This window comes from Larus michahellis, chromosome 3 (assembly GCF_964199755.1).
Source record: "Larus michahellis chromosome 3, bLarMic1.1, whole genome shotgun sequence".
Taxonomy (NCBI): domain Eukaryota; kingdom Metazoa; phylum Chordata; class Aves; order Charadriiformes; family Laridae; genus Larus; species Larus michahellis.
The window spans coordinates 28,476,975-28,502,168 of NC_133898.1; the positions used below are offsets into that span (position 1 = coordinate 28,476,975).

The 25,194-nt window shown below is 36.8% G+C and overlaps 1 protein-coding gene across 4 annotated transcripts in view; it reads left to right on the plus strand.

The window, feature by feature from the left end:
* Nucleotides 1–25,194, plus strand: part of USH2A (usherin) — a 394,302-nt gene that overhangs the window by 235,148 nt on the left and 133,960 nt on the right. For all 4 annotated transcript variants that reach the window (XM_074579436.1, XM_074579435.1, XM_074579437.1 and 1 more), the window contains 2 exons: nt 20,508–20,658; nt 20,831–20,973. In XM_074579436.1, coding sequence (XP_074435537.1) covers nt 20,508–20,658; nt 20,831–20,973 — 294 coding nt within the window. The remainder of the gene's footprint in view (nt 1–20,507; nt 20,659–20,830; nt 20,974–25,194) is intronic.

Genomic DNA, 25,194 nt, shown 5'->3' on the forward strand with positions numbered 1-25,194 from the left:
ACATGTAGGCAAGAAGTACATTTTATACTTTTTTTTTTTTTCTGTGTATGGTGTTGTATTCTATCATGGATGGCTAATCTTATCTAAGAATATAGAGAGACTCCCCTGCATTTTATGATCAGTTTTAGAATACAAGTTAAGTGTTGACAAAGACCACTTACTGGATAGACTTAGATAGCGTAATAATAGTAATATAAACCATAGTTTAATAATAGCAATATAAACCATTGATAGTATATTGAGCCAGAATCCACAAACTGCTGTAGCTGTAAGAAAGCCAATTGCCATGTGCTGATTTACAGTGAATGAGGCTCTAAGCCACTTTGGATGTTACCTTCATAAAAATTTGAAATAAGAGAATTGAGCAAATACGCCCTAAACATTGTGTATGTTTGGATGTTAGGTTTGTTATTTTTTTCAATGAAAGCTTAAATTTCCACCTGATATATATGTGTGTTCCTTTTTGAATTCTCTTTTCATGGACATTCTAGTGAATTAGCTTTTGTTGACTAAATGCCGGTGGAAACAAGGAATTTAAGGCAATTTTGAATTCTAAAATGAGAGCCTAACAAAACTTGATGTTGAAAGATATGTAGGTGTAGCTGATGAGCCGGAACAATGTAGAGTGACACACACATTCTTCGAGAGTAAAAAAACCAAAACAAAAAAACAAAAAAAACCCAAACGAACAAAGCCCCCAAATCTCATAAATCTTACAGCTCAAAAAACCCAATTACACTTGGAACAGTTTGCTTGCAAACAGATGGATTGGTTTTGGGGCCAAACCACCAGAAAGACTTCTGAAAAGTGAATAAATAAAATGCAGTTTGTATGACAGATTACTGAGCAAGAAGGAAAAGGTAAATTCCCAGCACATTTTATACTTTTCAATCTGATTGCCAAATTATACCTAGTATTAACATATATACATTGTCATGTAATAATAAAACAGCATCTCAGTTTTCCTGCTCACTGAAGACTGCAGGGTAAGACACTCACGTTTCTAATCCCAGTGTCATACTTCCATTTTGCATGTAGAAATAGCAAAATTTGGTAGTGAAAATTTTACCAAATAAGAAAGTAAAGGATCTTTAAAGATAGGCAAGGATGTGCACAAGTTTATGACAGCCATTAAGATACACTTTCTTTCATCATTAGATTGTTGTTGATTACAATTAGAAAACTTATAGCTTTGAAATTATCTTTTTTATGACCTTGTGGTAGTTTAGAAGCAATACCTCATTGATTAAATAGGTTTTAGTTCATGCTTCCTTTTAGTTAATGATCTGAAAACGTATTATCCTGATTTACACATAAAATCATGCTGAAAAGCATGTGGCATTCACTAGGATATGTGTGTTTAAGTAGAATTAAATTAGCAGTGAGAGTTATTAAAGATATCTTCCATACTATTGTCCAGTGGACTGTGATCTGTAGTGAAATGAATAATAAATGAAGCGGTGCATATGAGAGAAGTACTCTCACGCACACTATATTCTCACTATATGTGTATACACATACAGACACACGCGTGTGTGTATCTAGGACAGTGTATGTTTACTTTAGTATGATGTTTATTGTAATGACTCTTTGAATGCCGTACAATTCCATTGCATGCTAAATTATGAGAATAATGGTAATTTTACAGTGGGATGTATTCAGTCTCTTCACTTACAAACACTTTCTAAATCATTAAATGGAATCTAGATCCTACTAAAATCAGAAGGAATTTTATTTTTTACTTCAATGGCCAAGATTTCACTTTGACAGAAGTTTTGTTTGATGGAAGAGTGAAAGAGGTTTCATTATATAAAAAATCACAGCCTTTTAGTGAGTGTTAAAAGGTAGCATTTTCTTTTCAAGGATAACAAAACAAGCTGTTTCAAAAATTTGCATTGTGGAGAGTACCTCATGGAGCTTGATGGAAGGTTGTATAAGAGGGAGAGTGATAGAGGACAAAGGAGAATGCCATTTTGAAGTTACTGCAGATCCCTGTTTTTCAATTATGATACTTTTTTTTCCAACATGCATTTCTTTTGTTTCATTTTTTATTTAAAATGTCTTGCACATAATATAAAGCACACCAAATCTCTAGTGTTACCTGATTGAATATATCTTAATTTCTCATCAAGCTGATTTGCCATGCTTAAAGTCAACGCTTTAAAAAAAATATCTTAGAAACAAGGAATATATTTTATCTAAGCTCTTGACTAAAATTGCAGTGCAGGTTCAAGAGTTCTTGGAAAGATTAAAAAAATAAAAACTGAATCCAAATGTTAATCCATAAATATGAAACTTTCTTTTGACCCTTACCCTGTAGTGGTCTGGAGTTACTAATGGGGTTAGGATTTCAACTCTTAATGGGACTTGGTGCATTAGTGTTTTGTATGCATGGAATTCAGCATTCAGTTTAATAAGTGGTTGACATTGGTGATGTCCCTTAATTTGCTTAAATCTAATTGGCTCTTTTATCAGTCAAACCTGTATGGATTGGCAATTGATCAGAAAGGGTCAGCCATGACTGTGCATGTACTTAAATGCTGGAACCACCAGTTAAAGTCACTGTTGCATAATAAGAAGCTGAAACCATGAGAACGAATTATCTTCAGTCGGAAAGCTAAAGAAAGCAGCGAAGTTTTTCAGGATGTTCAAGTTCAGAACAAAGGCATTATGGAGTATATAAATTTTAAATACACTGCTTTTTGCCTCAAGACTTAAAGCTTTTTTTTCCAGATGAACTGAAATCTTGTCTGAAACTGTCTTTGTTACATCAAAGAACTGCATAGAAAGCTAAAAGAGATGGAACAAGCATAAAAGGGCATAGTTTAAAATGATTAGTGACAAATTTCATACCGCAGAGGTAGAAGTAAATTTTTTTGAGTTTTATATTTTTTCCTAAAAGAATGAATTTGTTCTATTTATCTTGTCCTAAACTACTTTGGTAGAAGTTGTAAAAAATAATATACTAGCCAGTGCTTCACATTAATTTGAGGATGCCAGCCAGTAAAATATCCGGAGAACAAATTGGTTTAGAATTAACTTAATTAGGTAAATGAATTGAAATGATACAGTGGATGTAAAACTGCAAAAATCTAGGTGAAAATTTTCTGTATAGAGTCCTTGGTTATATATTTTTCTTCTTAATGAGTACTATTTCTTATGTAGTGGCACATAGAAGACTCCATTAATTTAGGATTGCTTTGTAATACGTGATGGTAAGCTAACAGAAAAGAAAGTTGCTATCACTACTGGTAATAGCTTATATTCTAGTTAAATACATTTGTTCCCTGCCTTTGAACACAAAAGCCCTAGTATGGAAGGGAATGTGAAACCCTGTATGCAGAAAGGAAGAAGATAAATTATGTCGGGAAATAGGTGCAAAGAGAGATAACAGAGAGAGACAGGCTGCTGATCAGATGGGACGGAAGGTGGAGGCTCAATAATCACCTCCAAAGCACAGAAAAGGACTGGATTCCCAAGTAATGGCAAGAGGTATGAAACTTGCCGTGGATGGCAATTCTGTATTGCAGGCTTGTCTCTGTCTGGTTATTTGTGTTGGGGATTACAAACCATTAACTTGATACTGACTTACCTATAGAAAAGAGCCTCAAAGAATTCATGTATATTCCCTGTGTAATACACAGAAAGGAAGATACTCTGAAAAAAATATTTGCCTAAGCAGTGAAGTGTCTCTTTAATCTCTGCCATAATTTATGGAGTATGTTGATCATTTATATGCTCTGTCTGATTTGCACAAGATAGGAATGTCTAGCTGTGAAGGATGTCAGGTTTTGTCTTGGTTTCTTAAGCACTCGCTCTTTGCTGGTCCTTTGTTTTGTTCAGCATGCTGCATACCTCTGCCTACAAGCTTGGGCTGGTTCTCAGCAGCAAAAAGTGAGCCTACAGACTCAAGGCTGCTGATGTTTGTTCAACGTCTACAGAGGATAGTGTCCTGCAGCCAGAGGATTTCAGCCACTGTTAGTTTAGGTAGCAACACCTCTGAGACTGGATATTGAACCACATCATAGGATCATTGATCTAATTATGCAAACAAGTAAGAACCACATCATACAACTTATATTCACATCTGAAAGCATTTGCTCATGCAAGTTGATCATGGAAGCCAAAAGGCCTCCTTAGATGAATGAATATTCAGTAAACAAAGCTAACTGATGCTGTTAGGCCAGAATTATTTAGGAAGAAAAATCAAATCTGAATATGCTAGAATTTTCCCTGTGAGGCAGATTTGGTTTTCCATGGTGCTCGGTATCACATTAAGACTCACGCCATAAAACTTGTTTTGAGAGAATTTGCTTTACTTCGCATTTCAGCTATTTCTGAGACATTAGTTGCTTTTCTCATGTCTCTCCTTTTTTCTGTTCTTTCTTTTTCTCCTTCCCCCTCCCTCCCCCATAGACTTAGACTAGAATCCACCAGAATTCTTTTCCATGTCTTCAGTTTCTGTTTCTTTCTGTTTCTTTTGTAAAGGTAGAGTAGTAGAATCAGAATTTAAAAATGGAAAAAAATAAAGGAAACGTAGTTTAGGAAAAAAAAAAAGCTCTGGCATCATTCGATTGTATTCATTGTAAAAAAAATTATATTTAAAAAAATTGCAAATCCTCAAACACTTGCATGATATCTCTATATCTTTAGAATAATATAATCTGCAATTTTAAGGAAGAACAGGAAATGTCTTAAATAAAATTGTTGCAAACAAGTCGACAGGGGTGGGGAGTGTTAACAGAAAGTTCTTAATGAAAAATTGTGACCATATCTTTTCTAGATGTAGTTTAAGGAGAGAGCAGGATAGAGTATGGAGGGGGAAAGAGCTCTCCTACATCTCTCATCGATGATCTAGCTAATTAAAGAGTGTCAGTGGCAAGCTGTGTAAATTGTCCATTCCAGTTCCTTTTGTCCAGAAAGATGATTTCATGGGGATATAAGGGTAGGATTGCAAAAGTGCTTGTGTGGAAAACTGGGAGTTGTTCTAATGAAACAATAATTCTTCTCTAACCTCTGCAGTATTGAACTGATTGTCATTTTCATTAGTTCTACTTTCTTCTTTTATTCCCCTCTCCCAGTCTGTTCAGCACATCTTTCAGTGAGCTCATACTGTGTCTATTGTAGATTTTGGGTGGCTGGTTTGGGTGGCAAGAGAAGAGTCTCATTCCTGAAAGGTGGTATGTTCAGACTCTGGCAATGGGAGGCACAGAGGTGCCCACTTTACTGCTTACTTTCCTAAATTGCAGCCAGCTGGGGCTCAGCCTCACTCCACACATTATGAAGGACTGCATCAAGGTTGCTCTAAATTGAACCTTAGCGTAAATCACTATTTATAAAACTGGAGAGTGCCAGAAGGGAATGACACTCCAACTATGTCTTTTTTCTTCTGATCGCCTCCTTCCCTTTAAACTTGCATGCTGTCCTTTTGGGGCTAGGCAGATCTCCCATAGTTACAGCTCCAGACATAGGACACCTGTATTTGTCAGCACTTAGGTTGCTTTCTGTCTTCTGGAGATGTATGAAGCAGTTAGGGCAAGAAGATCAAAACTATGATTTTAGTTGCCTAGAAGAACATGGATGTTTTTGCTTGCTTAGGGAGTTCCAGATGAGAAAGGGAGAACTGTGCAACAGCTTGGAATAGCCAATTGATCATGTATAAGCAGGCAATTAACCTTATTGTAGAGGTCTCACTCCAGGTCTTTCCAAAACCTTAGCCTTAGCATAAGGTCCAGGCGGTACTTATGATCTCTCAGAAGAAATTTGTGGTAGAGCAGATTTCACACCGGAAAACTATAGCTTGATTATCTTTCTGAAAAACAGAGGAATATATAAAAATAGGAAAAATCGGTTGCTGTGGAATTTAGCAACAGATCATTATTTAAAGTTATTACCTACCATCACATAAACCTATCTCGGACCAATTTAAATTGTACATAAAAAGGACAAAATTTAGATGAAGTATGCAATTAAGTATGCAATTTTTATATAATCTTAAGCCTATTCATGTTTGGAATTTTTTTTTTTTTTTTAATTCTGTGTGAATCTGAACTAGACTGTTCAGTACAATAATTAAAGTCAACATTCTTTATGTGATAAATTAGGTTTTTCTGTTGAAGGAATTCTACAATAAAATAACATCGAAATTCCTAGTGAAAACATACAGAAGACATTTGAAAAGTCACACCATGAATTTTGTCTTTTGAACAATTTGCCAGATACATACAAGTATCAGGAATTGGATCAATTTTTATGTTACTTTGCTACTATGATTTGCACTGCTTTTCTAAAAACCTCACTTTAATATATTTATTTTTGACAACTCCTGCCCCTATAGTTTCCAGAAAAAAAATGGCATTTTCATTACCTGTCAGGAAAGGCAAATGTCTGTGGGTTGGTTTTGTGTTTGGGTTTTGGGTTTTTTTTGGTGTCATTTCATTCTGCATTTTCTGCAATCGAAGCATCTAAATTACGTAAGTTAGCATGCTGATTGTAAAGCACTTGAGTAAAGTGGCAAGGTTTTTTTGAGCTACAGTTGAGGAAGCTTTGAATATTCGTCACGTTTCTATATTTAAAAATAATAATAATTTAAAAAAAGCTTAAGGGGTGAAAAATTAAGGATCTCTTAAGATCTTGCTGCAGGTGAAATGTAGAGGGAATCAAATCACTATTCTTTTCCTCTCTTTAGCTGGGGACGAAACCAGAGGTGAACTTTCTTAAACATCATGGTCATAAAAGTGTTTTTGGTTTTTTTGCTGGTTTTCTTTACAGTTAAAAATAACTTCTGTTAACTCCTCTTTGGGAGTTTTCTGTGTAGTTTGGAAGTAGATCTAAAATTGAATTTAAAAAATCTTAAATTTTTTATCTGAATTCTTAAAATGCTTTGCAGAATTAAACTGTTTTTCCTCCATCTGGTTAAATTATTTGTTCTGGTAGTTTGACTTTTCCCTGCTTTTTCCTAGTATAGTGCTCCTCATCATGTAACGTCTATGCAGTTATCTTCGAGCTATTTGACTGAGTACCTAAGGAGAAATAAGCTTCTATATAATGACAGAAAGGGAGAGAAAAGGGAAGCTGAGTAAGAGTCATCCATTAGAGTCACCATTTCTCCTCTGGTGTCCCTAAAATGCAGTGGTGTTGTATGCTACCCTCTTTCTTACAACAAAGGCAACTATAAGAATCTATAGTGTTTAGTGGTTCCTGATATTTGACAGTTTTTCCTCATTGTGCTTTTCTTTCTGAATGTTTATTTTTGTGTCTGCATGCACATGCAGATGCGCGCACACAAATATAAAAAAAATAATATCTGGACAGGTGGGATCTATGGGCTGAGGCCAGTGGTATGAGGTTCAAGAAGGTCGAGTGCTGGGTCCTGCACTTGAGTTACAACAACCCCATGCAGTGCTACAGGATTGGGGCAGAGTGGCTGGAGAGCTGCCTGGCAGAAGAGGACCTGGGGGTGTTGGTCGACTGCTGGCTGAATATGAGCCAGCAGTGTGCCCAGGTGGCCAAGAAGGCCAACAGCATCCTGGCCTGTATCAGGAACAGAGTGGTGAGTAGGACTAGGGAAGTGATCGTCCCCCTGTACTCGGCATTGGTGAGGCCCCACCTCGAGTACTGTCCAGTTATGGGCCCCTCACCACAAAAAAGACATTGAGGTGCTGGAGTGGGTCCAGAGAAGGGCAGCAAAGCTAGTGAGGGGTCTGGAGAATAAGTCTTATGAGGAGCGGGACAATGAGGGATTGTTTAGCCTGGAGAAAAGGATGCTGAGGGGAGACTTTATTGCTCTCCACAAGTACCTGAAAGGAGATTGTGGAGAGGTGGGGATCAGTCTCTTCTCTCAAGTAACAGGTGATAGGACAAGAGGAAACGGCCTCAAGTTGTGCCAGGGGAGAATTTTTACATTAGGAAAAATTTTTCCACTGAAAGGGTTATCAAGCATTGGAACAGGCTGCCCAGGGAAGTGGTTGAGGCACCATCCCTGGAGGTATTTAAAAGACATGTAGATGTAGTGCCTAGAGATATGGTTTAGTGATGTTTTTTGTCAGAGTTAGGTTGGTGGTTGGACTAGATGATCTGAAAGGTCTTCTCTCCTAGGCGATGGTATGATTCTGTGATTCTATGTATATGATATATCAGTATATGCATGTTAATGCATACATGCTGGATTTTTGTCTCTTTTCCTTTGGATCTGTATGCAGGTCTTATGTATTCTTCTGACAAAGAAATAATACGCTCTTAGATTAATTCCAGGTTAGTAAAATAAAAAAGAAAGGGAATTCATGTATTTCATGTTACGGTGGGAGACATCCAATATTGAATTATATTAATTCTTACTATTTGTGTACTGACATATTTACTTTTATGATTTTTACCAATATTTACTAATTCAGCTTTCCAGTAGGCTTCTCAAGTGAGTGAGGATTGTTATTCCCATTTTACAGATAGACAGAAAGCCAGGCATTTGTTAACAAGGGAAGGTGAAAGAGATTTTGATACTCATCCTCGTGCTGAAAAGTATAATATAGCTGTCAGAAAGTTTGTCAGCCTCTCTTCTTGTCACTCAGCTTAAACTGGGGGATTGCCTTTCTGTGAAAGGTGTCACCATAATTGAATGCAGACACTGTGTACATAGAAAATACGTGAAAATACATGAAAATATGTGACTGATTTTAGATTATCTAAACGGCTCTAATAGAACACATAGAAAGACAAGAAGTTGGATGAGTGAAGAGATGGCATTATATAAAGAATACTCTTTTCTCTATTTTTCCTTCCACTGAAGTTGTGAGTGCTCTTACATACTAAGAAGCCTATTTGAGAGGGTTATTCGTAAGAAATTGATAGTGCTGTCCAAAAAATTCAACAGGATGTTCCTGATGGTTGTAATCTGAATTAAGCAGCTGTAAATTTTCTGTGATGAATATTTAGCCTTTTCAGTCTATGTTTTAAAATGAACAAAGGAGAGGAAGTTTTTCCTGCCTCTTTACTTTTTGTCAAAAGATTGAAGAAAATGTGTATTGTAGAGAGTAAGTATTGCCAAGGTATTTCCTTTACTTCAACATATGGTGAATTGCATGTGTACACTGGAGTAAATGCTGTGACATGTCTTGTGGCATATAAGGCAAAACACAGTCAGCCTGGTGTGGGTTTGAATAAAACGTGATAGTGTTACTAAGACTTTTAATCAATTAGGCTACCCAATTTTTAACAAGAAGACAGTAGCCAAGGTCTTTTCAGTAAAAATACTTGGGAACAGATCAGTCTTTGTTGTATATTGACACACTTCCACCAGTTTCAGTGGATTTATGTGTTCCTCAGCATTATGTAAGGAAAAGAAGCCAAGTTAATTCGTATAAATGGTTTATTTGTTAAAAGTATCTACAACAGGACATTAACTGATGAATAGCTACTTAATAATGCTGTGCGCATATTCCTATGTGGATGGGTCGGGTATAAAAGGTTGTAATCCTTTTACCCTATTCATCAGATAAGTCAACTGTATATTTTGCATGGATTATTTCCATGTGTGAATAGGCTTGTCTGAATTGCTTTTTATTCACCTTAAATATTAAATATTTTGCTTCAGCAGATAACACCTGGATCATATTTCTGTCAATTGAAATGCTGTTTTTAGTGTGGGACCAAACCGTAAAAACAGTTAGGGATTTTTGCCACAGTTAGGTGGAACAGAAGTGTCACCTTTCATATTCCGTCATAGCTTATCTCTGTTAGAGCACTGGCTGAAAAAAGGAGATCTGGATTATTCATCCTGAAGCGTCTAACATTCTCATCTCCCACTTGCCAGGCAGCGTACTAATCTCTGGCTACATAAGCAAGGAAGGCAGAATATTCAACAAGAATATTCTTCTTCTTCAACAAGAATGCCTTGTTGAAGCTCTACCACTGTGGGAGGGGGGAAAAAAAAAGTTGTATTTACTGGGAGAGAAGACAGAGCAGGTACTGTTGTAATCCAGGGCTAAAGACACTTCTCTGGTCAGGGCGAGACAGCGTACATAGCAGCAGCCAAGGGGGCAAGAGGAGCAGGCCCTGAGTTCTGGACATATGTTGTTCATCAGCGCTGATACTCAGCACGAGCATCAGAATGTGGTCCTATTGCTATTTTCTAATACAGCTTAATTTATTGATACTGCAGCTGTTGACCTAGACTGTAACGTGAAGTGACAGCCATAGCATTGCAGTTGGCAATTTTGAGAAGTGATAAGAATTCTTGTTTACTCTGTAAATGTGATAGTTCAGATTGGTTGGCCTTGGCCTCATGTGTTACATCAGAGAATAACACACAGTGTTTTGTTGTTATTTTCCTAATTATAACAGTTTTATTTCCAGAACTAAATTTTTGGTTCTGCTCTTTGCCATTGTGCAGATTACCCCCCTGAGTGTTTTGCGTGTTGATCAATGGCAGGATTTGGTTGTATAGGAAAAAACACTCCGTGCTGTTAGTGATGACAGATACAATTAAATGAATTCTCTGCAGTCTCCTTTGATGTATAAAGATTTTTGCCATTAATATTGATAGACTTTAGAGGCACAAGCACATGTTGGGAGAGGAGCAAGCCCCTGAATGTTGTATTTTGCTCTTTGTGAAGCTGACTATATCACTTTATGTCTAAATATAAGGAAAGCTGCTGACAGTTTTGATATATTAAATTATAACTGAGAACTAATTCAAGGATCAAAGATGCTCTTTGGGAGAGATCACTTTACTGGTAGGAAAAATCATTACCTTTTTTCCCAGCCTCATATATTTGTACTGTGTGTCTTGGAAATATCATTCCCTACAGTTTCTGAATCTTGATGTTTAATTTAACACAAAGGTCTTTGAGCAGCACAATGGGAGGGGGGCTTCTGCTAGTAAAACCTCATAGAAGGAAATTGAAATGTACATGTTTTTTCTCATTTATCAAAGCACTGCAAAAATCTAAACTGACATTTTATATCAAATGAATTATGAACTGTGTACTTTGTACCTAAGGGAACAACAACTAAATTAGACTTTTGTTAAAAAGAGAGAGAGAGGAAAAAATAGGCTTTTAATAAAATATACAGTCATTTTTGGTATTTTGTCTGAACCTGACATATGCTGTACTTTGCAGAAGAAAACTAGAGAGTATAGGCAGGCTACTTCAAAGGCTATATGCTTTGAATGCCTTAGAGTGAAGCGAGAAGCAGGTTAAGATAACACACAAACCAGAGTTTCTACTTAATAAGTATTGTTGCTTTGATATTTTTGTTTTCAGCCGTGTCCATCTCAGGTGAACAAGAAAAGATAATATGCTTTTTAATAGCTTGAAGATTGGAGCAAAGTAGTAAATTAGGTATTTTTTTTTTAACTTCCATTTGTGAGAGTACGGTTGCTACTGAAAAAGACTTCCAGGGAGCAAAATTTTAGAACACACTTGATTGAACCATAAGGTAAATTTTTGAAGAATTAATATCCTCAGTATTTTAAGGGCATGACTTCCACTGTCACTAGGTGAACAACACTTCTTGCAAGCAGAGAGGAGACTCCCAGTGTGTAAAGTTAGAGCTTGTAATGCTTGTGAGCTTTTATACATTCCAAATTTCTGAATTTCCTTCATGACTTTCAGTGGGAATATATTTATTTCAGTGCATTGACATAGAAGACACTTTGATATTGTTGTGATAAGCACCTACACCTTAGAGAAAATGGGAAATGAGAAGATAAAATTCCATGGTTTCTTTGACAACATATTCCCTAGTGCACTCCTATAGCGCTCTTTGATATTTGAACAAAATATCCAAGAACTAGTAGCTTTTCTCATATGTCATATACATATATTTCATAAAGATATATTTCAGAAGATTAGGTAAGTTAGAGTATACAAAAGCTTTAGGCAACTCTGCAAGTTCTTTGCAGAAAACAACAGTGTATGAACAGTGATTGTGGGAATATCCTACCATGAACACATCACGAAATCTGAAATGCAAGGAGACAATACTAAGGCTATCTTTGTAGCCTTAGTATTCTTTTATATCAGTACCACCAGAAAACTAGAACCAAACCCAAAGCTGTAATAAGTTGTATTAATGACAGCACATCCTCAGCCAAGAAATCCCAATAAACTCATACCCAAGGAGGCAGTGCCTTGGTCCAACTTTGCAATGCCCAGTAATGATAGAGTTGTCTGATCCTTTAATATATGAGTCTGCTGTGAAGAATGGTTTATTTGTTGGCATAAACAATGGGTATTTTTAGTTAAAAGGTGTTTGCTTTTCCTTGTTTATAGCTAAGATTTTACTTTTATTATTCAACAATACTGATTTTCTTTTTCTAAATGTTCTCTCTGTTTATAAATCATAGTACTATATAGTATTCATTTCAAAACAACGCGTAAATGCCACTGGAAATGTGGCAATGTAAATGCATGATTTCCTGTTACAGAAAGGGAAGGAGAAGTGGTGCAGGGGTTTGGCAGAGCCGTGACAGTGAGCTGGTCCCCTCCAGACATGCCAGAGAGGCAGACTTTTTCTCCTCTTGCTGTCTGTGGAGGAGATGAGAGGGAAGGGGACCAACAGCTAAAGGTGGGAAGAATCACTTTCTTCTTCCTCAACACCTGTCTCCCACTTTACCTATAAAAAGACATTGACAATGAGACAGGGGTTTTTTTTGATTACCACATATGGCACAAAGAAGTTAATTAGCAGATGCAAACCAAATCCAGCTCTGTGTTGCCTGCATTACTAGGAGCAGAAACTTTGAGGAAACCCCTTTTCCTCCTCTTTCTGCAAATAAGGAAAGAATTTGAGAGGGGAAGTATCTGTTGTGGCTTCGGTTGTTTCATGGCCAAAAGGTAGTCCAGTGGCTGTGTGTAGTGAGTCCCTAACATCGGGTGATCTGTCATTTTGTCAGATCTTTTTTCTTTTTATGGACACTCTCAAGCTTGGATTCCATCAAAAATTGTAGTATTTCACACCATCCTCTATGTACTGCAGAAAAATTTATGGATTAAAAATCCATTGGTAATCTTACTCCAGATCTAATTTATTTGGAAACCTGCATTGTTCTCCAGTCTGTACATTTAAGCATATATAAGCTGATGCTTCTGTCAAAATACACATCAACTGGTAACACTTCAGTTTTCTGCTATCAGGGTAGACTGTTCTGTAACAGTCCGCCGGCACATTCATACTGCAGGAGTGCACATAATGCTAGCATTTGAACCAGGAGACTTCTTATTTAACAAGAACATTCGCATCTTGTCTAATATCTCACTTCTTTTAGCATTCAGTTAGGTTGCTATATTTTCTTAGTTTTGTTTGCCACATTGAGTGGAGATATAGCAACCATCATTTGCAGAAACCACGCCCACTTCTTCAAGTAGAACGCTGCTTTCTGGTTTTGAATATCCTATGTTATCCTTCTGCTTTCAGTCATAGAATAAAACACTATTAAAAATTAATTTTCAACAACTTATTCTTCAGACTGAGGCATGTGCTTCTTCTAACATCACCACCTCTGTACCTTTTCCTTTTTCTTTGTTCCTTCTTCATCTTCTATGATGTTAGGATCACCTTCATTGAATTGGGCTGAAAAAGTATTCATGGGAAATCATCCCATGCATTTTCTTTCCTCAAAACCGTAAATTGTCTCATTTCTGGTAAAACATTTAGTCTGATAGAGATTTGAAATCTTTCTTGCAGCAGTTTAATCCCATTACTGTATGCCTTGTTTCGCAGGACACAGCGATTCTCTTTGTCTTTGCCAAACTTCTGTGAAGTTGAATATTCCAATATGTCTATCCCTTTGCTCTTCCCTTGTTCTTTAAGCTACATAGATTTAAACTTTCTTCCCTGGTCTTTTCCCAACCGTCAGTGATATGATTTTCTTTTTTTTTTTGTTGCTTTCCAGCATCTCCTATTTCCAGAGCTATCTAAGAACTTAGTTTCAAACATGAAGTAAAAAGCTTAAAAGCCAGCCTGCAGTTCTTTGAAATTGTACCATTAACATTAAGAAAGAAACTGTTCAGCCAAGTGCCTCCTCGCCAGTGGGACTCGCCAGTAAGACTGTCACCAGAGATGTTTCCATCCATGTGGAAGCTGGCATACCTGCCTCTGGTCATAGCTCTCTGCCTGCAGTTATCAATTATAAAGGAAGCTGCAAGATATTGAAGATGATGTCAAATTCTTCCACCTTCTTCCTTTCCAAAAAAAACCCCAACAAACCAACAAAGAAAAACAACAACAAACAAATCTCCTGAAATTAATCTCTAAAGCTGCTTCATGCAGGAAGCTGAAGCTTCCTTCTGAAGGATCTTGTTCCCTCTGCTCTTGCCTCATCTGTTCCCTTAAGTAAACAGAGGCAGATCTGATAGTTTCTCAAAGCTGCTTCACAGAGATGTCTCATTTTCCAGTGACCAGAGTCACTGTTTGTTTAATTGTGGTTTCTGCCTGGAAACACAGGAACTGTTTGTTTAATTGTGGTTTCTGCCTGATTTTGTAATACCAATCCTTAGGTTTTTTCCTTATAGTATTTTTTTAAAAATTAATTTCGTGATACGACGGTTATTGGCTAGGCATCCTTTTAAACAGTCTGATGAATAATTAGTGTTACGGAGGAGTTATAAATTCCATCCAGTGTCTTTATTACAGGTATTAAAATCATTAATCATTCAGCTAATTGCTTATTGGCATTCTTTGGTAGCTTTTAGAGTTTAGCAAAGTTCTTGCTGAGTAACGTGGATAAACTTCTACGTGGCATGAGGCAGGTTGCTGCTAATATAAAGGTAAAGGTGACAAATCTGTAAGACATTTTTATAGTGTTGACCTCAGTAAGATGTAACACTTAGGAAAAGGGTGTCTCCTACACATATTTTTACTTGAGACCCATATCTGGATTGCAGATGTTGAGGTTGTACATGAAGAAAAGTTTGTTAGAAGGAGGGGGAGGTTTGCTTTTGTTTTTCACAAGAGCAGTATTAATAAGTAAGCCTGAGCTGGGATTTCAAAACACAGTCGTCTTAAACTTCAGGTTTGCAGTCATGGAGTGAAGCCTGAGTTATTTTCAGAGCCTTACTAAAATTGTACTCTGCAGCTTGGAATACCAAATAGTGCAAGTGGAGGAAAATTCGCAGTTAGACCTCACACACTCCAGATAAAGATAAATTTTAGATTTTTCAAACTTATTATTTTCATTTTTCCGAGTGATATTGTGCCTTACAAGTACAAGTAACACTAAAGATTAATGCTAAAAGTGAAAATATTTACAAAGCCACTCCTTTTCAAATGAATTTACTATTATAGCAAAGATCAGGTGTATAAACCAGGATAGGTCACCAAGAGAGAACAAGATATTTTTGTACCCTGTTTATGTTATACTTCCGAAAAGAAAAAATCACGAACATGAGGTGTGAACAAGTTTGGATTTTCTGGGAAGTTTACGGTGGCTTTAAGCTACTCCTTTATATCTCTTTACTTGCTTTTTTTCCCATAGTGCAGTTTCCTTACTTCCCAGGCCCAATGTGCCAGAGAGGGGCGAGCAAGAAGGGCCGCCATGGACAATTCACATTGCATGGAAGTGTGTTGCATAAAGGGTGCATTGTCCCTGGTATATGTATAATTGGATGGAGATATATCTGTAACTGAAAACATCTATCAGTGAAATTATAAAATTAAAAGAAAATCCAAGAATATTCTATGCATTCTTTAGGCATTGAGTAGCTGGAAAACAAAATGGTTGAACATATATTTTAAATGAAAAATCAAGAACAGTTGTGTGTATTTGCTATACACTGAGTAGGAAAGATAACTGGGAAAAGAGGGTTAAAAACCAAACCGGAGTAAACTTCAATGAGCCTGTGAAGATAAGAAACAAAAAAAAGCAATCTTCTGCTTTGCCAATAGATAAAGGTTTATAACTAGCATGCCCTTCTAGTGATGACATATGGCCCAGCATCATGGCCTGTCTTTCGGTTAAATGAAACAAAAACACATGGCCATGTTGAGAATTATGGAGAGTGCAATGACTGGAATTATTTGCACTGAGCAAACAACTAGATAACAGGCATACCTGGGAAAATCAAGAGAAACAAATGTCAATGCGCAGAACATATTGCCATAAAAAGTGCCGTAATGAGATGATCTCAGTATGGGCACCTAAAATAGAAAATGAATCAGGAGTATCTAAACAACCACTGCAATGAGATAAAGAAATGGGGTTTGTGAATTGAACCTGGAAAAGAGTGAGAGTAGGCATGACTGAGCGAGACATTCATCTAAAGGCAGTCTGACTGAAACTTTTCCTTGCTGTTATGGCACAGGCTGTGGAGAGCCTATTTTCCCTCTCTGCAGTTAAATACCTGCAGGTATCATTTGCATACGTGTCTATGAAAAATATTTCGATAAGATGCAAATGCATCATCTGTGCTAAAAATTTTACACACGCAGATGTGGCAAATTATAGAGTTACATTTACATAGCTCCAAACTCTTCTAGCTGCCTATCTGCAGATATTATGGATACAGCAGGGCCAGTATATCTGATCGCTGTTAAAAGCAGCGTCGCTTCACTTCAAAGTTGGAGTGAGTTTTTCACAAATTTGATAGATATCAAATCGAGCTCTACTATCTTTTCTTCCTTTTATTAAAGATTAATAGTGCAGGCATTTTTAGAACTAAATAATAATTTATTGTCCTACTGATAGTTCACTTTTTATAGTCTTCCACTTTCAGAAAATTTAAAGTTCAGATATATTCTTATGATAAATATAAGTGATACCTCTCAGAAAAATAGGCTTTCAACATGGAGTAAACATTTTAGCACAATCATTTAACACAATGCTTGCTGTCCTAAAATAAACAAATACTTAAAAAGCTGACTACTCCTGCATAAGTTGTTTAAGATAAGGCAATTGAGGCAACAGATTGAAACACTTTTCAAAAATCGTTCAGCACATTAGTGGCCGAGCAGGGATGAGATCTTTCTTGGCTCATCTACATTTACCTGCGTATCTGGAATACAATATATCATTGTCAGCTTGAAACAGTCTTCAGTTTTTATTATTTTGTGGGGCTTTTTATTAATTCTTTGATTAAAATTGACATCTGATTAAATATTTTATTCTGCCTTTGTAGTCTCTTCTTATACAAAGCGTGACTTTCTGCCCTGCTAAGTGAGGATTTACTGGGCTAGATGTTGATTCAGTAGGTTGCAAGTGGAGTGGTTGCCCCCTGAGGGTCATATTAAAGCTTGAGGGGAGCTTTTTGAGCAACATTGCATCTTAAAGACGATATATCAAGCTGATAGATACATGGCTCTTCTGTTGAGAAATTCACAGTAGAATTATTGCTGGTTGCCAGTTATTACTTGGGTAGTAAGGAGTCTCTCGGGAATATGGATCAGATAAAAAGGGTTAAGCTGAGGGAAATGTTACACTGAAGACCTTGGTGATGAGGAATGTTTGAAATAGTCAAAGGATGTTTTGTGTGCAATTTAGAATTACCATTTTTGGGGGGAAGCGGTCTGTAGTTTTAATGATCAAAGTGTGATTAGTTTAATAGAGCACCTTTCTCATTATGACTCAGCAGAGACTTGACAATTTCTTTGTTGTACCCTCCTGCCCACCTGTCCTGGTCCTTTGGAAGCGCATGGCTGAGGACACTTGCTAGTGGTTAGCTGAGGACCTTCTCTGTGAGCTACGGGAAGTCTTTCAGATTAAATAAATTTGCTGTATATTCTAACATTTTGCTTTGAAAGTAGTTGGCTAGGCTTGTTCTACAGGTCAGCCGACTTTCACAGAAGAGATTTGTCCAAATTTTCTACTCTTCCCTGTGCTGTGTTTTTGTTGGTAGAAGAGATTTGAACATTTAGCTGAGATTACCTACGCCATTAAAATAACATCTGCACTGTGAATTGTTATTGACATTTAGACAGCTACATCTTTGTTTTTTGATGAACATTCCTGTATCTCTATAATAACCACCACTATACATACATAAAGCTTAATCAGAGCTTTTACTTTGTAGATCTCAGAGAGCTTTACAAAGAAGGATAAGTATTATTATCTCCATTTAACAGATTGAGAAATGAAAAACAAAGGTGAAGTGATGTGTCCTGACAGAACTGGAAATAAATTTAACACTTTTGCCTCCTCAGTGAATTGCTCATACTGTCTCAATAACAACGTGAACTTTGGCTTACCGGCCAAATTACAGCTCAGTTAATTAGATTCATTTTTAGATGTAGCATTTTTTGCTGTGTAAAATTTCTGTGTGCGCTTAAACTACATGTGCATTTTAAGCTACAGACAGTTCAGTTCTAAAGGAGGTAGTACCCTGCTTTGAACGGATATTGAGTCTTTCTGGTAGTGTCATCTTATGAAAATAGTTTAAAACACTCTATTAAAAGTTTTTACATTATTTGTGCCATCTTTCTCATACTGGCTGAGTTTGCCTGCTAACAGCTTCAGGAAACACTTTATAAAGGGACGCCAAAATAGTTCATTGGTGATTGGCAAGTACTGTACTTTACATTCATAAGACTTAAACCCCCTTATTGTACAACTTAACTCCAACATGAGTTATGTTGCTGCTAAACAGAACAATGTTAAGTGAGGAGAGTGGAATTTAATTCACATACAGAGGCATTTGGTGTGCAGATGTTTGGTTTCGATGGCTCAGCTGGAGGGATGTTGGGGGCTGTTCAAGTTAAATCAGCCATCTTCTTCCCTCTGAGTTGAGGTGCTCACAAGCTCTTGATTGGCCTTGAAGGCATCGGCAAGGGATTTGCAGACCATGAATTACTTTAGTCTCAGACATCTCCTGGATTTGGAAACAGGAACACTTCAAGTTTACTTGGTATTTACTGGAGCCTTATTGCATAGGTCTAGATAACAGCAGCAGGAGGGAGCTTTCAAAGGCAGCCAGGCTGGCCCAAGCCCAGAAATTTTATGTTGTCTTTTACACAGTAACAGAGATGAGGGGAAGGGAGTGAGGGAAGCTGGAGATCCTGTTCCACTTCATTTTGTCCTGAAAAAAACAGGAGGGTTGCAGGGCTAGGGGCCACTTCTCAGAAGTAAAATATCTGGTAGTAACTCCGGTACTCCAGCAGCCAGCTTTTGGTAAAAATTTCTTATGACAACTGGTGGACCTTGAACTTACGGGAAAGGGAACAAGTCTCTAGATTGGAGCAAGCCATGTCTTGTGCCTTGCTACGTAACACAATTTGGAGCTGGAGCTGAAGAATTTTGAAGTTCCTCAGTCATGAGTATGTATAATCAGAGTAAACCAGCCAGGTGCTAGTTCACATATCTCTGTATATGTATGTCAGTATAAATAAAAACTATTGTGTTTGATTGATTACTTTTTTTTTTTTCTTTTCCTGAGCCAATGCCATCCTTTCATCTGTTTCAGGGAGAGAATGATTCAGACAGTGTATCACAAAATCTGTTACTTTCCTCTTAGTAACCACCTCATACACAGGTGGTAAATGAAACTCATAAAACTTACTGTAAAATACTGTTCGCTCATCTTACAGCTTACAACTTGTGCCTCCAGACTTACAACTACACCTTAAGTTACAGATCTGAGAGACTGTTTTTTTTCCAATAGAGAGAAGGAAGAAGATAACAGTAACAAAAAATTTTTGTTGGAAAGACCAAAGAAAGAAGCAAGTGGTAACTACTGGACCATGAAAAGCAAAACTATTATACAAGGGTTTAAATGACAAACACAGTAACTTTCCAGTGTTTTAACTCTGTGGAAAAGAGCTACAGAGCTATGGCTAAAGATGTGCATTATATATAGGAGTTCCAGATGTGTTTATATACAGAAAGCTTCTTCAACAGATTGTTTTCTTTTTAAAGAAAAAACAAAGCCATAAACCCAGGGGTGCAAATTGGCATAGTTCTTTTTACTGCATGCAGTGAAATTTCCAGCAGTTAAAGGTCATTGCTGGTATCATTACTGACAGATTTTGATCTGCAGTTCCTGGACTTCATAAAAATTAATTTCCTTAACAAAACAGCAGTCTAGAGACTGAGACTTCGGTGGATCTATTTTGATTTCTACCTAAAGACTTTTTTCCCTTAAAATTTCTGCTGTTTTCTTTTAAAATTATTATTAACTTATAAGGGTGAGAAGGTATCTGAAAGATAAAAAGTCTGATCAATTTTAGTCCTGCTGGGTAGCATTTCTGTGAGCTTTTCTTTACCTTCTCAGGGTGGCAGACCTGGGCACAAGGAGAAGTAGATAATATTTGAACAGGTGGTAGAGAATATGTTGCTTCTGAATTACTTCTGGTGTTTGGAGGTTTGCTTTTAGCAAAGTGATATTCATGTAACTGTATTGGAGAGATGAAAATAAAGAAATAGCATTGTTCAGTAGTGAAAATGTTAAACTAAATGGACCATGTTAACATTGCTGTTGATCCTGAGGAACAGTTTTTCCAGTATATGGAGCATTTTGTTTCCACCCGGCATATGTTCTCCATGGTTTTCTCTGCTCTAATTCATCCATGTTTTTCGACAGCTCCAGATGGCGTGATGCCTCCAAGGCTTTCATCTGCCACTCCGACCAGTCTTCAGGTTGTCTGGTCTACACCAGTTCGCAACAACGCCCCAGGCGCACCCAGCTACCGACTCCAGATGCGGCGGAGGCATTCTGCTGGTGACATTTTAGAGTATGCAGACCATAGCAAGGCCACTATCAACTGCTGAGCAAGAAAAGTCCCGTTGTCTTCAATACAGCTCACCTTCAGGGTGGCTGGTTTTGTTACAAGACATGTAATGTTTTAGTCTTTCTTTAGGTGCTGGGATGTTTAATGATGTAACTCATGCTGCTTTTCTTTGCAGTTTGCTTTCCGGCCCTACCGCTTCCTTACAACACAGGGTTGGGGATCTTCAGCCATACACTGAGTATGAGATGAGAGTGGTTGCCTCCAATGGCTATGGCAATGCTTATAGCAACTGGACTTCAATGACTACAGCTGAGGACAGTAAGCAGTCTGATCTTATTCAACTCCCTTTAGCAGAAAATATAAATAACAGTTCAGCTGCCATTGCATGTAATTTCTTTTGCTTATCAAACTTTTTCAGTCAAATAGCAATAATGTATTTCCTTCTTGAATATTAACTTGCAATAACAACTCCTAAGGGATCAAGGATCTGTTGTCTTAGATTTACATAAAACATGAATATTTAAATATATGTTTTGTGAAGTAGTATCTGACTTCTTTATATAATATCCCTCCATGCATATGTGTTCATATATGGTTTAAGATACACTGATACGCACAGCTTTGTAAGTGGTATTCCTTTATATTCAGGGACTTGATTCTGATTTCAGTCATATCAGAGAAAATAAGTTGAAGTTAATAGTATATGACAGTTGTCTTATCTCTGTGTTGAGAATACCTAAGCTGTACCACAGCTGAACAGAACTTTTCATTCACAGTGATCTTTGTTAATTCAAAGTGATGATCTACTGATCTGAAATTGAGTTTGTCGTTGCCAGTCCCATCACTTTCCTCATTAGTAGTTCTACATTCTGCAGACTGGCTCCACATAATATGTTCAACAGTCCCTTGATTTAAAAAATGGGTATGAGCATATAGGTACAGCCATTTAGTTGACAGGCTAGGGTTTTGCACCTGATACAATATGTAAGCAGAAGCATATGAGAAAAATAGCTTGTTGTACACAATACATATACAAAATACATAATGTCCAGCTTTTTTTAAGAAACTGAGCTATTAGTTTTGTCTTACAATGTAGCAGGATATATAATAGCACACTTTGGGGAAAAATCTGTTGTTTTCAAATATATTCTTTGCTGCCTTTTTTTTTTTTTTAAATCAATAATGGATGATCCCATTCTACCAAATTTTGGAGAAATTAAGTATTTTCTAAGAGATTTTTCCTGTTTTATCTTGTTTTATAAGTCAGTCATTCATTCTGAGCAGGAAAAGGCAGGGGTGGGGGGTGTCTCATTACTGGTTTCATTACTATGTTGCTTTCTCTGTCTTCACACCAAAGTGCCTTGTGGTCTTATTCGATTTTACGCTGACATGAGATCTGCATTTGAGACTGTAAATTTAACCTGATGCTCATATGCAATTATAGCAAATATTCAGTGCTGGTGACTCAACTTCACTTTAGTCCCTTCTCTAAATGGATAGCTGTCTATCTCAAGAAAACACCCAGCGGAAAACATGTGTTCCCACAATTGTAAAACATTTTGCTTTGAAGCTGAGCAAATAATTCACAACAGCAATTTATCTGATCAATCTATTTAAGCTCCAAAAGTATAAATGCTTCTATGAACACATTACCTATAAGTAATTAGCAAATAAAAGTTCTGAACTTGGTCTTTACATACCAGAGATGTGTTTTCTACCTGTGAAAATGTTCGTTGAGACTCAATTCCTTTATTGTAATTGTTTGTTACCAAAAGTGGATATTATTAAATGTATCTACGTTCATAGTCTCCTAGGACTATTTTGTTCAAATTGCAATGATTATTTAGCTCTGTTCAGATAGTTCACATAGTGTATCTTTTTAGATAGGAGGAGCACAGAAGTGCATCTAAAAGGCATTGCTTGTTAGTATATGTAAAAATTATTTTTTGTGCAAAGTAGTAGGTGTAGAATTTTAAAATTTTCTTTTTAGAAGTTAGGTATAGGGCAGAGGGCCTGCACAGGCATGCATTCCTATATCGTCTTCTTGAACATATATGTAGAAGTTACCTGCTGCATAGAGCTCAGATGGTCTTTGTGCCCTAGCATGAAATACTACCCTTTGCAAAACCTGGCTGCAAAAATGCCTTAAGTTACTATGGAAGGTAGATGTTGCCAAAGGAAACTTAAGAACAAGAAAAAAAAAAATAATACCTCTGCCAGCATTTACGCAATTATAATATTTTAAGATTAACAAACAGCTTGCCTCATCAGTTATGATGCTGCACCTTGTTCCTTAGCTCTAAACAAACTTCTGTTTCTTCAGTTCAGTTATAAACTACACGTCTCCAAAGGGGGAATTACTTTCCTTAAAATGCCCTCTTCCATTTGCATTGATACTGCTAAAGAATACAGGCTGATGTGTCCCCAGTATCCAACAACCCTTGTAATTTACAAATAAATCCCCAACTTTCAGTGGTGACAAAGGACTCTGATTTTGGTGTCACTGTGGAGGGCTGCCATCTGTGAAAGCACATTCAACTCAATTGCTTAAGACTGAATGATTGTCATAGGGTATGAGCAGTATTTCTGTCAAAGTTTCAATATGTTTCTTATAAAACTGCCTATACTGACAGCTTCTTGCAGAAGTACACTTAATTCCTGGCCCTGCTAACCAATAGACTTTGACTTTTTAAAGTACAACTTGATAGTAGAAATTTCCCATATCTCTTACTCTGTTGAAATATATGTGTCTACACATGTTCTTATTGAACTTTATGCAGTGAATATATGTCTTTTTTGTTTCACCAAAACATAAAATGTCTGTAGGAATAAAATACGTGCGTGTGTGCGTTTATGTGCGCAAACACCTGAGAGCAATAGATGTAAATCAACACGCCCACTATTAAAGTCAATAGAGTTCCACTAATACAAGATGAGGATTTCAAAATCTATCTGTATATTATAGTTTATTTATGATAACTATTTAGTAAACTAGAAGGATATTAGGAATGATTAAGGAAAAATTAGCAAATGCTGCCATAAAAATCTATTGTATCTGATAATAAGATGTCTTATTATGCAGATCAGTAGGTTTGCGTTATTCTTTAATGCAAGAAAAAATGCTGTAAATAATTTTCAAATACTGCCATTTGCATGAGTGTGGCACTAGTAACTGATTCTATGCATTTTTTTAAGTCTAACCTGCTCGTGCCAGATAACAATAATGTACATATCCTATGAATATTTTAAAACCTGCTAAACGTGTTAAGAAAAGATGTTTGTTCCAGTGATCTTGGTGAGTATACCATCAGACTATTTACTGACAGATGAACAGAAACAGTTCATGAAGTTTCTGGATTGGATCTTGCTTTCAGTAACTTGAATGTAAATTTAAGATAACTGTCTTCCAGTGTTATCATCGCTGAACTGAGAGGTCAGCATTGAACTGAGAGAAGAATTTCATGCATTGCATTTAGAACTAATACGAAAATTTCTAGATATAAAAAATATTAGTTAAGTTTTCCCTGTTGTTATGGCAAGTCTTTGAGCTATCTGAGAAGGAAGCTGTAAAAGTATTTGTTAGAGTTACCTGAAGCCTGCCCAATGGCTGCTGCTGCATTCTTCTGGTGTAGCTTTATGATTCGCAAAATTATATTGGCCAGTAGCAATCCACACAGTGTAATCTTTAATCAGAGGGACAGTTCCCAAATGAGAAATGTGCTTTTTCGAGTGCTTGAGAAAATCCATCTTGATTTGGACAAGTTTTAAGCTAGCAAAATTAAATTGCTGCTTTAGAGAAAAGCTGCCTGTTCCTTTCTTTTCTTTTGAATGTCCTAGAAACTGTCTGCAGTCCAGGGAGCTGCATACAGCAGGACATCTCAGTCATCAGCATGTTTTCTACATTGGCTACGTTTCAGTCCCATGGGTCGCTGTACGATTCCAGCATGGAGTACTCTTACTGAAGCCCTTTTATAAGTGCCTGGCTTGCACTAGTTGAAAGAGAAGGTTTTGCGAGTTGCCTAGCAGGCAGTCCAGTTTTTTATTTTTCAGTTCTTACATGAGTTGACTGCAAGTCCATCTCTTTTAAACATAAAAGAAGTTATTGGCCAGCCCAATGTTTATTCACAATAAGAAATGTCAAAAGTACACCGTAGTCACCTGAGATCATTATGTATGGAAGTTGCTAGAGAAAAAAAAGCAATTAGAAAAAAAATAATTCTCCTGCAACGTATCAGCTGAGTTAATTCTTGACAACCCAGGGAAACATTATTCTTATCATATAGAGTACTATGGTCTGCTCTTCTGGCATGCTTACCACAAAGCTCTGGTTCCAGGATGAAGAGGTCTATTCTCTTAAAGCTTCCTTATGTAGACAATAGAGAGAGGCAATGCAGGACAAGAGGGTAGATGATGCAGTTTTAGCTTTTGGAAGTGCTTCCTTTCTCTGATTATATTCATTATCTGAGAAGACAAGTCTCCTACTTTTGCTATATAAGTTAGGACCATATAATTTAGGCATATAAACTAATCCGTATTAGT